This window comes from Leucoraja erinacea, chromosome 15 (genome assembly GCF_028641065.1).
Source record: "Leucoraja erinacea ecotype New England chromosome 15, Leri_hhj_1, whole genome shotgun sequence".
NCBI classification, from domain to species: domain Eukaryota; kingdom Metazoa; phylum Chordata; class Chondrichthyes; order Rajiformes; family Rajidae; genus Leucoraja; species Leucoraja erinaceus.
In genome coordinates this window covers 3,551,397-3,566,176 of record NC_073391.1, presented here as the reverse complement: position 1 = coordinate 3,566,176, position 14,780 = coordinate 3,551,397, and the positions used below count along the sequence as shown (strand labels likewise).

The 14,780-nt window shown below is 43.9% G+C and overlaps 1 protein-coding gene across 1 annotated transcript in view; it reads right to left on the bottom strand.

Annotated features, from left to right (window-relative positions):
* The window catches only part of LOC129703906 (myoferlin-like), a 329,673-nt gene that overhangs the window by 75,614 nt on the left and 239,279 nt on the right, over positions 1–14,780 (bottom strand). Inside the window, exon 45 of the mRNA XM_055646609.1 lies at positions 4,909–5,048. Within this exon, the coding sequence (XP_055502584.1) occupies positions 4,909–5,048 (140 nt within the window). The remainder of the gene's footprint in view (positions 1–4,908; positions 5,049–14,780) is intronic.

Sequence of the window (14,780 nt, the reverse complement as noted above, 5' to 3'; positions counted from 1 at the left end):
TCAGAGGGTATGGAGAGAAGGCAGGTACGGGATACTGAGTTGGATGATCAGCCATGATCATATTGAATGGCGGTGCAGGCTCGAAGGGCCGAATGGCCTACTCCTGCACCTAATTTCTATGTTTCTATGTTTCTATGAAACAGGCCATTGTGGACGGGGTGAAAATGAGTTACAGCTAATGACAACTAGATGACTTTGAAGCTATTACAATGACGGGTGGGTGAGGGATGGAGAGAAAGGGGAAGCAAGAGTCACTTGAAGTTAGACAAGTCAAGAATCATACCGCTGGGTTGTAAGCTGCCCAAGCAAAATATGAGATGCTGTTCCTCCAATTTATGTTTGGCCTCACTCTGGCAATGGAGGGGGCTCAGGGCAGAAAGGCCAGCGTGGGAATGGGAAGGGGAATTAAAGTGTTTGGCAACTGAGAGATGAGGTAGTTTGTAGGACAATATTTAGGCTGGAGGTCTGTGACCAGTGTTAGATCTACAGGGATCTGTGCTGGGACCTCTGTTGTTCAGGGTATATATAAATGACTTGGATTCAAATGTAGATGGATGGGTTAGTAACTTTGCAGATGACACCACGATTGCTGGGATTGCGAGGAAGGATGTCAAAGCCCACAGTGAGATACAGATCAGCTGCAGAAATGGGCCAAGTAAGGTCAGATAGAGTTTAATCCATGCAAGTGTGAGGTGCTGCACTTTAGGGAAATAGAATGCAACGGGAAAATATATAACTAATGGCTTTGATGTGCAGTGGGATCTTAGGGTCCAAGTTCACAACTCCCTGAAAGTGGCAACCCAAGTAGATAGAGTGATAAAGAAGGCATGTGGCATGCTTGCTTTCTTTGCTCGGGGCATTGAGGACAAGAGTCAGGAAGCCACGATGCAGCTTTAAAGGATGCGGTGGCTTTAAACAGGTTGCAGAAGTGGTTTACCAGAACGATGCCTGGATATGGGGGTATTAGCTACAGGGACAGGTCGGACAGACGTGGATTGCTTTCTCTGGAGGTTGCGGGGAGACCTGATAAAAGCATATAACATTTTGGAGAAGTTGGACAGTCGGTACCTTTTTTTTTTTTTTTTTTAAAGAGGTGGTGAGTGCCTGGAATGTGCTTCCAAGGTCGATGGTTGATGCAGATGTGATAGGGGCATTTAAGAGACTTTTGGATAGGTACATGGATATGCAGCGACAGAGGCATAAGGATTGTGTAGGCAGATACGTAAAAGTTGGTCTTGGCATCATGTTCAGCACAGACATTGTGGGCTGAAGGGCCTGTTCTTGTGCTGTACTGTTCTACGCTCCTTCTCTCCAATAACCTCCAAACATCTACAGATGCAGCGTAGAGAGTATAACTGTGGGGCCGTGTCACAGCTTGGTTTGGGAACAGCTCTGCCCAAGACCACAAGAAAGTACAGAATTACAGATTAGCCCAGACATCACATAGACTAGACTCCCCACTGTTGACTCCAACTACACCTCACGCTGCCTCACAAAAGCAGCCAACAGAATCAACCCGCTTGTCCCGCCCCCGTCATTACTCCTTCTCCCTTCACCCATTAGGCGTAAGTTACGGAAGCATTAAATTGTTAAAGCCCTGTCCCACGGTACGAGTTCATTCCAAGAGTTCTCCCGAGTTTGCCCTGATTCGAACGCGGAGATTTACGGTAATGGCCACTCGTCGGTACTCGGGGCTCTCGTGGACATTTTTCAACGTGTTGAAAAATCTTCGCGAGTCTTCCCGTGCTTACCTGCCGTTAGCGAGTCTTCCCGAGGACCTGCCGTTAGCGTTACGAGCCGCTAAGAGACGCCCCGAGCTCCGACGTACCCGCTACGTTCATTCTCCGTGCTTACCACGAGTTTGATTTTTTTTAAAACTCGGGTGAGCCCTTGGAATGAACTCGTACCGTGGGACAGGGCTATTAGGGTTCTATGGACTCATGGGCATCAGTTCAGCATGCCCAGATACACTGGTCTGGAATCAAACTGCATTCAAACCATTTCCTTTCTCTCTTTTTGAACCAAGATAGATATTGGATGGGCCAAAGTAACAAAATATCCATTGATCAATTATGTCCTTCATCACTACTATGCTAATCTGCTCATAAACCCAAGTCCATTATTTCTTGTACCCTCCAGTTCACCCTTCTCTGTGCTGATATATGTCTTCTGAAATGTAGTGTTCAGAACTGTACACAACAATCAACTGATTGTGTGTAGGAAGGAAGTGCAGATGCTGGTTTATACCGAAGATAGACACAAAATGCTGGAGTAACTCAGCGGGTCAGGCAACATCTCTGGGAAGAAGGAATGGGTGATGTCTCGGATCGAGACGCTCCTTTATCCAGAGATGCTGCCTGTCCCGCTGTGTTACTCCAGCACTGTGACTCTAATCAACTGATTATGATATACAGTGACTTGTAAAGGCTTCACGTGACCTTCTGGTTCCTTTACACAACGTACGCAAGGTCACATGACACAGGTTCCACTTCAAACAGTACAATTCAAATAGGAATCTTTCCATTTTATTCTTTCCCGTGGTCAGCACATTATACTTATCCACCCTAAAATCCATCTGGTACGTATGTGAACACCAGTCCAACTAAATGCTCTTAAAAAATTGAGGATGCTACCATCACACAGCATCTGTGAAAGGAGAGATTGTTAAGGGCTTGGACACACAAGAGGCAGGAAACATGTTCCCGATGTTGGGGGAGTCCAGAACCAGGGGCCACAGTTTAAGTATAAGGAGTAAGCCATTTAGAACGGAGACGAGGAAACACGTTTTCTCATAGAGAGTGGCGAGTCTGTGGAATTCTCTGCCTCAGAGGGTGGTGGAGGCAGGTTCTCTGGATGCTTTCAAGAGAGAGCTAGATAGGGCTCTTAAAAATAGCGCAGGGGATGTGGGGAGAAGGCAGGAACGGGGTACTGATTGGGGATGATCAGCCATGATCACATTGAATGGCGGTGCTGGCTCGAAGGGCCGAATTGCCTACTCCTGCACATATTGCCTATTGTCTATTGAGAGAGTTAATATTTAATGTCAAAAACCCTTTGCAATTCCATCATTTTCAGTTTTTACTTCATATTTTCATAGCCTACTCTGTTGCTGAGCGCTGTAACTTCCACAAACTTCAACTGCACTTTCTATACTCATTAACTCAGATAGCCATTGATTAAAGGGTATTATTTATATTGGAAAAAGATTAAACAGTACACATAGGCAAAGAAAAATATCCATGTCAAGCAGACTCAGCAATCCAATGGGAAAAGGATTCTGCACTTCAACAAGTGAGGGAACACCTACTCCCCCAACAATACCCAACTAACAGAACACCCTCTCCCTGAACTCTGCTAAATAATGTATTGAGAACGTTATAAATCAATGTCTCTTTAGTGTCAGGACTCTCTCACCAGTGAAATGTTGCATCTACCCACCCAGTTTCTAAAGTTTTAGGAAATATTTTCTTGGGGGCTTCTGTCCCAATGAACTTTAGTTTAGTTTAAAGAGATAGCACAGAAACAGGCCCTTTGGCCCACCGAGTCCGCACTGACCAGTGATCCCCACACACTAACATTACCCTACACACATTAGGGATCATTTTACTTTTACACCAAGCCTGTATATTTTTGGAGTGTGGGAGGAAACTGAAGTAGGCAGGATCTACACAGTGAATGGTAGGCATCTGGGGCAGTGTTGGAGAGCAGAGGGATCTAGGAATGTAGGTGCGTGGTTCCTTGAAGGTCGAGTCGCAGGTAGATAACTCAGCGGGTGGTCAAAAAGGCTTTTAGCACATTGGCCTTCATCAGTCAGAGTATTGAGTATAGAAGTTGTGAGGTCATGTTGCAGTTGTATAAGACGTGGGTGAGACTGCATTTGTTGTATTGTATTCAGTATTGTATTCAGTTCTTGGCACCATGTTACTGGAAAGATATTGTCAAGCTTGAAAGGGTTCAGAGAAGATTTCCAAGGATGTTACCAGTACTAGAGGGTGTGAAACATATAAGATTGTTAAGGGCTTAGACACGCTGGAGGCAGGAAACATGTTCCCGATGTTGGGGGAGTCCAGAACCAGGGGCCACAGTTTGAGAATAAGAGTAAGCCATTTAGAACAGAGACGAGGAAACACTTTTTCTTACAGAGAGTGGTGAGTCTGTGTAATTCTTTGCCTCAGAGGGCGGTGGAGGCAGGTTCTCTGGATGCTTTCAAGTGAGAGCTAGATAGAGCTCTTAAAAATAGCGGAGTTAGGGGATATGGGGAGAAGGGAGGAACGGGGTACTGATTCTGGATGATCAGCCATGATCACATTGAATGGCGGTGCTGGCTCAAAGGGCCAAATGGCCTACTCTATTGTCTACTGAATAGACGGGGATGTTGAGTAGGCTAGGTCTTTATTCCTTGGAGTGCAGGAGGATGAGGGGTGATCTTATAGAGATGTACAAAATCATGAGAGGAATAGATGGGGTTACTTGCACAGAGTCTCTTGCCCAGAGTAGGGGAATCAAGGACCAGAGGACATAGGTTCAAGGTGAAAAGACTTAATAGGAACCCGAGGGGTAACTTTTTCACACAAAGAGTGGTGGGTGTATGGAACAAGCTGCCAGAGGAAGTAGTTGAGGCTGGGACTATCCCAATGTTTTAGAGACAGTTCGACAGGTACATGGATAGGACTGGTTTGGAGGGGTATGGACCAAACGCAGGCAGGTGGGGCTAGTAGCTCGGACATGTTCGCCGGTGTTGGCAGGTTGGGCTGAAGGGCCTGTTTCAACACTGTATCACTCTATCTAATGGGAGGCAGCAGCTCTACCACTATGTCACTGTGCCATCCTACAAGAGCAGGCAAATTGACAAACTCACTCCAAACTTGTCTTGCGTCAGAATTCAGACATCAAAATTCAAGGGTTTACCTGTGTAAGGTTGGGTTGGAAGGTGCTGTACAAGGTCCTCAATTCCACATGCTCTGGTACAAGTCCTTGCAGTCGCAAAGCATGAAGTGCCAGACGTTCCTCTGGAGGTCCAAGATGCTCATTTAGAGTTTTGTTGTTTTCTGTGTCAAATATAAAAAATTGCAACATCAATGGCGGGTCACACATAATACGATCAAAATGCTGTTTAAAATCAGTTCTCAGTGCTAATTTATAACATTGTTTCTTAAATCTTTTCATTAAAGGTTAAGTAACAAATTAAGAAAAGTTTAATTTTAGACAGTTCGGACACCTCTGTGTACAAATATGGACACATCTTTGTGAAATGTACCAAGAATTATTCACTAAGATGCGACCAGTGTATTCTGAAGCCTCAGACACAACACGGGTGCAGGGAATTATGTAACATCTAATTTTCACTAAATTGCTTACATTGGCACAATATCGATAAGCTCCAAACCCTGTCACACCCCAAGTCATCTACAAGAGTCCCCCACCCTCCATTCCACCTTTATACTTCTGTTGCACCTTGTTCATTTTTGCAACATGCAACTTTTCATCTTGTGGAGCGGAGGGAAACCTTTCAATAACAAAAAAAAAGTGTTCGTGTCTGACTGATTCTTGATGGTCAACTTTGCTTCATCCAAGACATTGACAGTGGGGAAACAATGGGAGTCTGAAAAGACTTTCAGCTTTGCACGGATCCTTCATCTCACTTACACCGGGCCCTCCAAACAATCTTTTAAGGTTGAATATTGGCAGATAATCATTCATTGTTCTGTTTGTGATCAAAGGTAAGAAGCCAAGTTAAAGGGCCTGTCCCACTGTACGAGCTAATTCAAGAGCTCTCCCGAGTAAAAAAAAATAATCAAGCTCGCGGTAAGCACGTAGATAGTACGTAGCGGGTACGTTGGAGCTCGGGGACGTCTGTTAGCGGCTCGTAACGCTAACGGCAGGTACTCGGGAAACGAGATAAGCTCGGGAAAATTTTTCAACATGTTGAAAAATGTCCACGAGAGCCCCGAGTACCTACGAGCGGCTATTACCGTAATTCTCCGAGTTCGAATCAGGGGAAACTCGGGAGAACTCTTGAATTACCTCGTACAGTGGGACTGGCCCTTTAGTTTAGTTTATTGTTACGTGTAACGAGGTACAGTGAAACGCTTTTGTTGGATGTTATCCAGTCAGCAAAAGACACTCCATGGTTACAATCGAGCCATTTACAGAGCATAGATGATACATGTTGAGGGAATAAAAAGGTATTGAGGTAAAGCCAGCAACGGCCGATCAGGGATAGTCCGAGTGTCACCAAGGAGGTAGATAGTAGTTCAGCACTGCTCTCTGGTTGTGGTAGGATGGTTCAGTTGCTTGATAACAGCTGGGGACAAACTGTCCTTGAATCTGGAGTACAACACAAACTGGGGATTGAATATGGAGCCTACTGTGCAGGAAGGAATGGCAGATGCTGGTTTAATCCGAAGATAGACACAACAAGCTGGAGTAACTCAGCGGGACAGGCAGCATCTCTGGAGAGAAGGAATGGGTGTTCATTCCACTTCTCCGGAGATGGGGCCGACTGTGCTTGGCTTGGGTTTTGAGGGTTAATTGCCACTAGTGTATAGGGAGTGGGGTCACATAGAATGAGTGTGAATGGGTGATCGATAGTCGGCATGGACACGATGGGCTGAAGGGTTTCGTTTCCAGGCTGTATCAACAAAACTAAAAACAAAATTCATGTTATGCTGGGTGGTGTCTTTACCAACTAAGCCATCGGAAGAACCGAAAAGATCCTCTTAATCTTGTTAGAAAGGAACTGGATAAACAGTCGTGATCTGTATCAAATAAGTGACTGAAATGAAAACTAATTACGTCTGTCTATTCAATGCTCCACACCCTCACCTTTTAAACCCATCAATGTCAGCTTTTCTATTGATATTCATGTGCAGTGTTCATGGCACATGAAAAATGATTGATGAGGTGAATAAATCAAATCAAAACAGATATTCTCCCTTATGCCAGTGATCTAAAATGCTTACAGGATTTGTTATTTATCAGATTACAAGTTAAATCTTATACCTGACAAGTACAAGCCTCTTTCTCCTATTTTATGCCCTGATTTTGTTAAATACACATTTCTCAGAAACCATCTGCAGATTAATAAGTACTAGAGGGTTTGAATAATTTTCATGAAAATGGAAATCTTCACTTGCACTAAAATTATTTAATGATTCTTTCAATATTACCAACTACATTCTGTGTGGATAACTGCTCCGCAAACGTAAACTAGCTTCATTGTTAATAAATGATGTTATCTAAATTGAACAAATAGCATTCAGCTAGGCATGTCCACACTTGGAGCAGCACAGCAAATGCTGACCATGGTATCTCTTGGCTTTGCCCCACTGGGGAAAAATTCTGAAGGTGAGTGGCACGGTGGCACAGCGGTAGAGTTGTTGATTTACAGTGCCAGAGACCCGGGTTGGATCCTGATTACAGGGTGCTGTCTGTACGGAGTTTGTACGTTCTCCCCATGGCCTGCGTGGGTTTTTTTCCCAGGATCTCCGGTTTCCTCCCATACTCAGTAACACGGACAGGACCTACACAGTGAATGACAGAGATCTGGGGAGTATTGTAGATCAGAAGGTTTTTAGAGTGTAGGTGCATGATACCCTGAAGGTGGAGTCGCAGGTGGACGAGGTTGTCAAAAGGCTTTTGGCACATTGGCCTTCATTAGTCAGAGTATCGAGTATAAAAGTTGGGAGGTGATGATGTTGCAGTTGTATACAATGTTAGTGAGACAGCATGCACAGTATTGTGTTCAGTTCTGGGCACCATGTTATGGGAAAGATGTTGTCAAGCAGGAAGGGGCACGGAGAAGATTTACGAGGATGTTGCCAGGACTAGAGGGTGAGAGCTACAGGGAGAGGTTGTGTTGGCTGGGTCTCTATTCCTTGGAATGCAGGTAGATAAGGGGTGATTTTATAGAGGTGTATAAAATCATGAGATCGGTAAGATGCACCTGAGTATTGCGTGCAGTTTTGGTCTCCAAATCTGAGGAAGGACATTATTGCCATAGAGGGAGTGCAGAGAAGGTTCACCAGACTGATTCCTGGGATGTCAGGACTGTCTTATGAAGAAAGACTGGATAGACTTGGTTTGTACTCTCTGGAATTTAGGAGATTGAGAGGGGATCTTATAGAAACTTACAAAATTCTTAAGGGGTTGGACAGGCTAGATGCAGGAAGAATGTTCCCGATGTTGGGGGAGTCCAGGACAAGGGGTCACAGCTTAAGGATAAGGGGGAAATCCTTTAAAAACGAGATGAGGAGAACTTTTTTCACACAGAGAGTGGTGAATCTCTGGAACTCTCTGCCACAGAGGGTAGTTGAGGCCAGTTCATTGGCTATATTTAAGAGGGAGTTAGATGTGGCCCTTGAGGGTATGGAGAGAAGGCAGGTACGGGATACTGAGTTGGATGATCAGCCATGATCATATTAAATGGCGGTGCAGGCTCGAAGGGCCGAATGGCCTACTCCTGCACCTAATTTCTATGTTTCTATGTTTGCCCAGAGTAGGTGAATCGAGGATCAGAGGACATAGGTTTAAGGTGAAGGGGAAAAGGTTTAATAGGAATCTGAGGGTTGCACTTTTTCCGCAAAAAAGGGTGGTGGGTGTATGGAACAAGCTGCCAGAGGAGGTAGTTGCGGCTGGGACTATCCCAACATTTAAGAAACAGTTAGACAGGTACGTGGATAAGACAGGTTTGGAGGGATATGGACCAAATGCAGGCAGGTGGGACGAGTGTAGCTGGGACATGATGGCCGTTGTGGGCAAGTTGCGCTGAAGGGCTTGTTTACACACTGTATCGCTCCATGACTTCATGGACGTACAAGTTTGGCTTCGTTAAAATTGTAAATCATCCCTAGTGCGTGTAGGATAGTGTTAATTTGCGGGGATCACTGGTCGGTGCGGACTCTGTGGGCTGAAGGGCCTGGTTCCGCGCTGTATCTCTAAACTGAAAGTGGACCTCCAGCATGCCACACAGCATGGAGCCCAAGGCACCGAGTGGTAGAACAGGCCTCTCTTCCTTGATTTTGTTTCATTGCAGACTGAAGTAAAGGAATAATGGCAATCCTGGGAGACGGGGAGGAATTTGGTGAGTTACGAGTTTGGGGGAGGTTGGAAATAGTGCTGGAATGGAAGAGAGACAAGCAATGAATAGTTGACCAGATGATTGGGAAGGCAGATTGGTGTGTCAATTGCAAGTGATGCAACCAGTAACAGAAGAACAAAATAAAGTATTCTGCACAAAAGTAAAAGTCCTGTCCCACTGTACTAGTTCATTCAAGAGTTCTCTCAAGTTTGCCCCGATTCAAACTCGGAGATTTACGGTAATGGCCACTCGTCGGTACTCGGGGATCTCGTGGACATTTTTCAACATGTTGAAAAATCTTCACGAGTCTTCACGAGCTTACCGCATTTCCCAAGTACCTGCCGTTAGCGGTACGAGCCGCTAAGAGACGTCCCCGAGCTCCGACGTACCCGCTACGTACTTCCACGAGTTTGATTTTTTTTAAACTCGGAGAGCTCTTGAATGAGCTCGTACAGTGGGACAGGGCCATAAGAGTCCAGCCTCAAATCCATTGATTGAAATTCACCTTGGATCAAGCCCTTTTACTGAGACCAATCGAGCCTCACTCTTCCCTCACTGCTCCTTGGGGTTGTGTACATTGGTTAAATTGAGCAGTGAAGGTATGCTATGCCATTTGACATCACCGTGTATGTCTTACTACCTTCATGCATGCAGGCATGGACATTTCACCAAATAATCCTCTGCATGTTGTCAGGAAAATGGTCCTCCAGGCACTGGATGTGCATTTGTATGAAGATATGGGTTTAAAAAAACCTACGTGGAAGAATTTCTTTAATAAAAAATGACTTCTGAGGAATAGTTTAAGGGCATTTCCCTTTCTGCATTTTTTTTTCACCATTTGATTATAATACATTCTTATGTTTCGAATGGCTTTAGGGTTAGTAGCTATCAGGCACGGATTTAACATTTTGAGAAACATTCTGATGACAGGAGCATCCCTTAAGAAGTGTATGGTTGAGATTTGTAACTTTCTGAGGAATAAATTGAGCAAACTTGATTAGTACGGGTGTCAGGGGTTATGGGGAAAAGGCAGGAGAATGGGGTTAGGAGGAAGAGATATATCAGCCATGATTGAATGGCAGAGTGGACTTGATGGGCTGAATGGCCTAATTCTGCTCCTATCGCTTATGTCCTTATAAACAGGAATGCCAGGTAGAAAAATGGATTGGTGCTGTCTAAGTTTGTTCTCAGAATCAGGTGGAAAAACGGCTCGTCTTTCTTTAGGCAGCATGATCTACTAAATGCGGTCTTGGCCTTGCATGGCATGACAACATGTCTCACAATCTTGCAATCGCCAGGAGAAGCTTCCTTTCAGCAACTTTCTAGAAGCAGCAATGGTCAGACAAGAGCGCTGAAAGTCGTGGCCCAGAACACAGGATCTCCAGTGATGGCCTGTCAGAGGGAACACCTGAGAATGGTCTCACTTTCGTTCCCGTTAGAAAGGGGAAACCGACTAATATTGTGTGGGCAGGAAAGAACTGCAGATGCTGGTTTAAATCGAAGGCAGACACAAAATGCTGGAGTAACTCAGCGGGACAGGCAGCATCTCTGGAGAGAAGGAATGGGTAGGTATGTTGCAGAACTTACCTTCAGCGGCACTGCAGTTCTATCGCTGCCCATGTGCGCGACTTTGGCGCCTTTGAGAGGGGGGCGGGTTTAAAACGGCATTTTCTTTGGGTTATTGAAATCAAGGTTGTTCAGCTTGCTTAGTTGCTGACGAAAAATCGCTGCGACATTCGTTCGTTGCAATTATTTTTTAAACTTAATTGGATTATTTAATTGCTGTAGTTGATTAAAAATCATCCTCAAAAGCCGCGAACCCCGACAACGGGACGGATCTCACTAGGGGACAAGGCAAGGTAGGTTGTTTATTTTTAAATTAAAAAGTGCATCTTAAGATCCCTTTATTCAAATTTCTAAGTTGCGAGAAAGTGACTTGCGGGACCCATCCGAACCGGCAGTGTTTTTCATGCCAATATGGGGACTAAATCACTGCAATTGCAGCGTTCCAAACCATCGCGTTCCAGAAAAACCCACTCGCAAGCTGATTTAAATGGCCATTAATTTACAGCAATTGAACACTAAATCCCTTCCATTTGGCCTATAAATTAATGCCAATGAGATTTAAAAATCATGTTTTATTGTGAATTCTTGTGTGAATGTTATTTGGACACTTAGGCTATTTAAACAATTAAGAAATTGATAGATGTTTAGATCTAGTAATTGAATTTTGGAATTAGCTACAATTGGGTAACTAAATAAATATATGCTTTAATTTCAGGTCATCCAAGTAAGATTGTTTAATATTTGTTTCAGAATGCTTGAATCTATAATAACTGAAAATGTATTTAATTTCTCTTAATTTTTAATAAAGTTATGGCCATTTGACTGTCCTTGATCACAACTTTTGTGTTAAGTCAATGGAAAATCAATAGGGAACAAGATGCTAATTTCCGAGTATGAAAATGGCCATAACATTTTTAATACTGAAGATATGAAAGTGAATTAGGTGTCAAATTAAACTTCTTTTTATGCTTTATCTGATGGGATAAATTGCAGACGATTTTTAAAATCTCAAAATTTGTAACATTGCCACCTGTTGCTGATCTGACCCATTGGGCAACAAAATCACCCACAATTTGTCCCATTCTAGCAATGAGAAACACGCTCAAAATAAAGATTACAATAGTTAATTCTCAGAATTTAAAACATAAAAAGAGTTACAGCAACCTGATAAGTAACAGCGGTAGCCGCCCGACTCATCACCCACACCAAATCCTGGCATCACATCACTCCAGTCCTCAAACAACTTCACTGGCTTCCCATCTCCCACCGGATCACCTACAAAATCCTGGTCCTCACCTACAAAGCCCTCCACCATCTGCCCCCCCCCCCCATATCTCACTGACCTCCTCTCCCCCTACCAACCCCCACGGCCCCTCAGATACACATCAGCCGGTCTCCTCTCCATCCACAAGTCCAACCTCCGCAGTTTTGGGGACAGAGCCTTCTCCAGGGCAGCTCCCAGGCTCTGGAACTCCCTCCCCCAACTGATCCGCAATTCCGTGTCCCTCACCATCTTCCAGTCCCGCCTCAAGACCCATCTCTTCACCTCTGCCTATCCTTAGCCCCACGTCCCCCTCCCTTTTCATCTGTGCTTGAATTGCCTCATATTGTGTTTTGAATTGAATTCTGTATTTACTTTGTGTACTAGTCATGTCTCTACTATTTATTTCATTCCCCTTACATGTTTTTCCTCTACCTGCTAAATTTCTGTAAGGTGTCCTTGAGACTTGAAAGGCGCCCATAAATAAAATGTATTATTATTATTATTATTATTAATTAACTCACGCTGGTTATTTACTTTTAAGTCACATACTTTAAATTCCATAATGCCAACAATATCACATGTGGATTGTACATGGTGAAATTAAGCTGCAATAACTGCAAAAACAGAGTCCCCCCAAGAACACACTACCTTGTCTGGAAGTGAACACACACCATCCCATTCAACTGCATCATAAATAGAATACTAATGAAGATAGAGTAGATGTGGAGAGGATGTTTCAACTGGTGGATGAGAGTCCAGGGCCAGAGGTCAGAGCCTCAGAATTAAAGGGTGCTCTGGAGGTGAGGAGGAACTTCTTTAGTCAGAGGCTAGTTAATCTGTGGAACTCATTGCTACAGAGGGCTGTGGATGCCAAGTCAGTGGATAGTTTTTAAGGCAGAGATAGACAAAATCTTGATTGGAACGGGTGTCAAGGGTTATGGGGAGAAGGCAGGAAAATTGGATTAGGAGGCAGAGATCAGCCATGATTGAATGCCAGAGTGGAATCAATGGGTCAAATGACCTAATTCTACTCCTAATAACGTGTGAACTTATGAATATCACTTCTGAAGCAGTGGAACATACGTAGACCCTGTTGTTTATATTCTGCATCTTGCATGCTGCTGTGCATATTTTGGTACCGATCATATTCACCATGCCATTCGGGTTTCATAGACTGATAGGCAACAGCTATTTGAATGAACAGAGATAACATCCAGGAAGCTGCTCCCTTGCGCGTGAAATACCAGCCAGTTACAGGGCTGAGAGCACAACCGGTTCAAATACAGAGCTATAACGATGTTTGCACAACACCAATAAAATAGGCAAATAAATGCAAATTCAAAGCTCTCGTTATGAAGGCACCTACCTCCAAGTTAATTGAAGCTTGGGTGATAACTGACAAATTGCTTGGCTGCCAATTCTGAAAACATGTTAAAAGTGTAACAAGATGGACTGCCAGATCTGAAAACAAACTGTATCGCTGCGTGGTGCATAGGTTCAATTAGTTGCTGGATTTTGGAAGGAAATGGTTAACTTTTCAGTACTAGAGTACAGCTCTCTAAGGCAAGTAGCACATTTATTTATATGGAACATCTGCAGCTTTCAGACAACTGCCAAAGCACAAGTTAAAATAAACTGGTGAAAGGAAGCTGCCCAGTTCATGGAGAGGGCAGAAAGGATATAGTGCAGCAAGTCCCTGACACTGCGCGCACACACACACACACACACACACACACAGGCAGAAAGGATCACCCCCAGCTGCCCGCTACAAATCTCCCCGCATCAGCAAAATGAAATGCTCTTCACAACATTTCACTCTCATTTTAGCACCTATTATCTTTACTTTTCATACTCCTTGGGTTCATTCCCATGTCAAACCGACCTGTCTGGCTCGAGCATCTGCCCCCTCTCATTACTGCATGAAAACACTGTTTTGCTCTGTTGAAATCTGATGTTAAAAGATTTAATCAATGTTTGAACTCAACACATTTTGAAAGCTTCGGGATTTTTTTTTTTTGAATAACATTTTATGGGTCAAAGAGAATATCCGTGCCAACTCAGAAAATTTCCCGTCAATTGCGTATAATTCTCCAGATTCAGATATCTAAAGTTACCCATTTTGAGGCAAAGAAATCCCCACCACCATTCGTCCAATTTTAAAAGCCTTCCGTTTTAATGCGCTCGCAATGATTTCACATTAGAGGCAAATTGTACTGTTTCTCTGGTTTAAACATAGAGATCCCACGGGTAGTTCCTCAAACGCAGGATTAATGTCAAAATATTAACAAGTTCACCAGCGTTCAAAGTTCCCACAGTGGCCCCTGGTGCTTGGAATGTAGGGCTTGTGCATAGTGGCACCAATATAAGGCATGTAAGTGCAACTATTAATCTCAATAGATGTTGTGGGATGTTCATTCAGCGTCACAAAATTGTCAAAAAAAATCCAAAAGGATCGCTCTGGATTCAAATATAATGGGACACTGAACTTTCGATGCACTTTTTTCTAAATTCCCAAACAAAGTTTAGCATGGATGGGGGGGGGGGGTTGAGGGGGGGGGGGGGGGGGGGGGGGTTAGGAAAAGCAACACAATACCATAGAATACAGTACAGAGAAGCTGCGTAATGTGCAGAAGGTGCTTGCCTCATCGCATGAGACACTTCAAATAGAAATGGTTTCATTGGTAGTTTCACGCAAGGTAGCAATGCATACACTCAGCATCAGTGATAAAAGGAGACATTGCAACATGCCATAAAGTTAGCAAATACATGGAGTCAACACATTGCAAAGCAACAGCAGGCCGAGAGCACTAGAAGCAATAAAACTGGTAACGATTTAAACTTCCTTTGTATCTAGTACATTGCTCGTTAAGA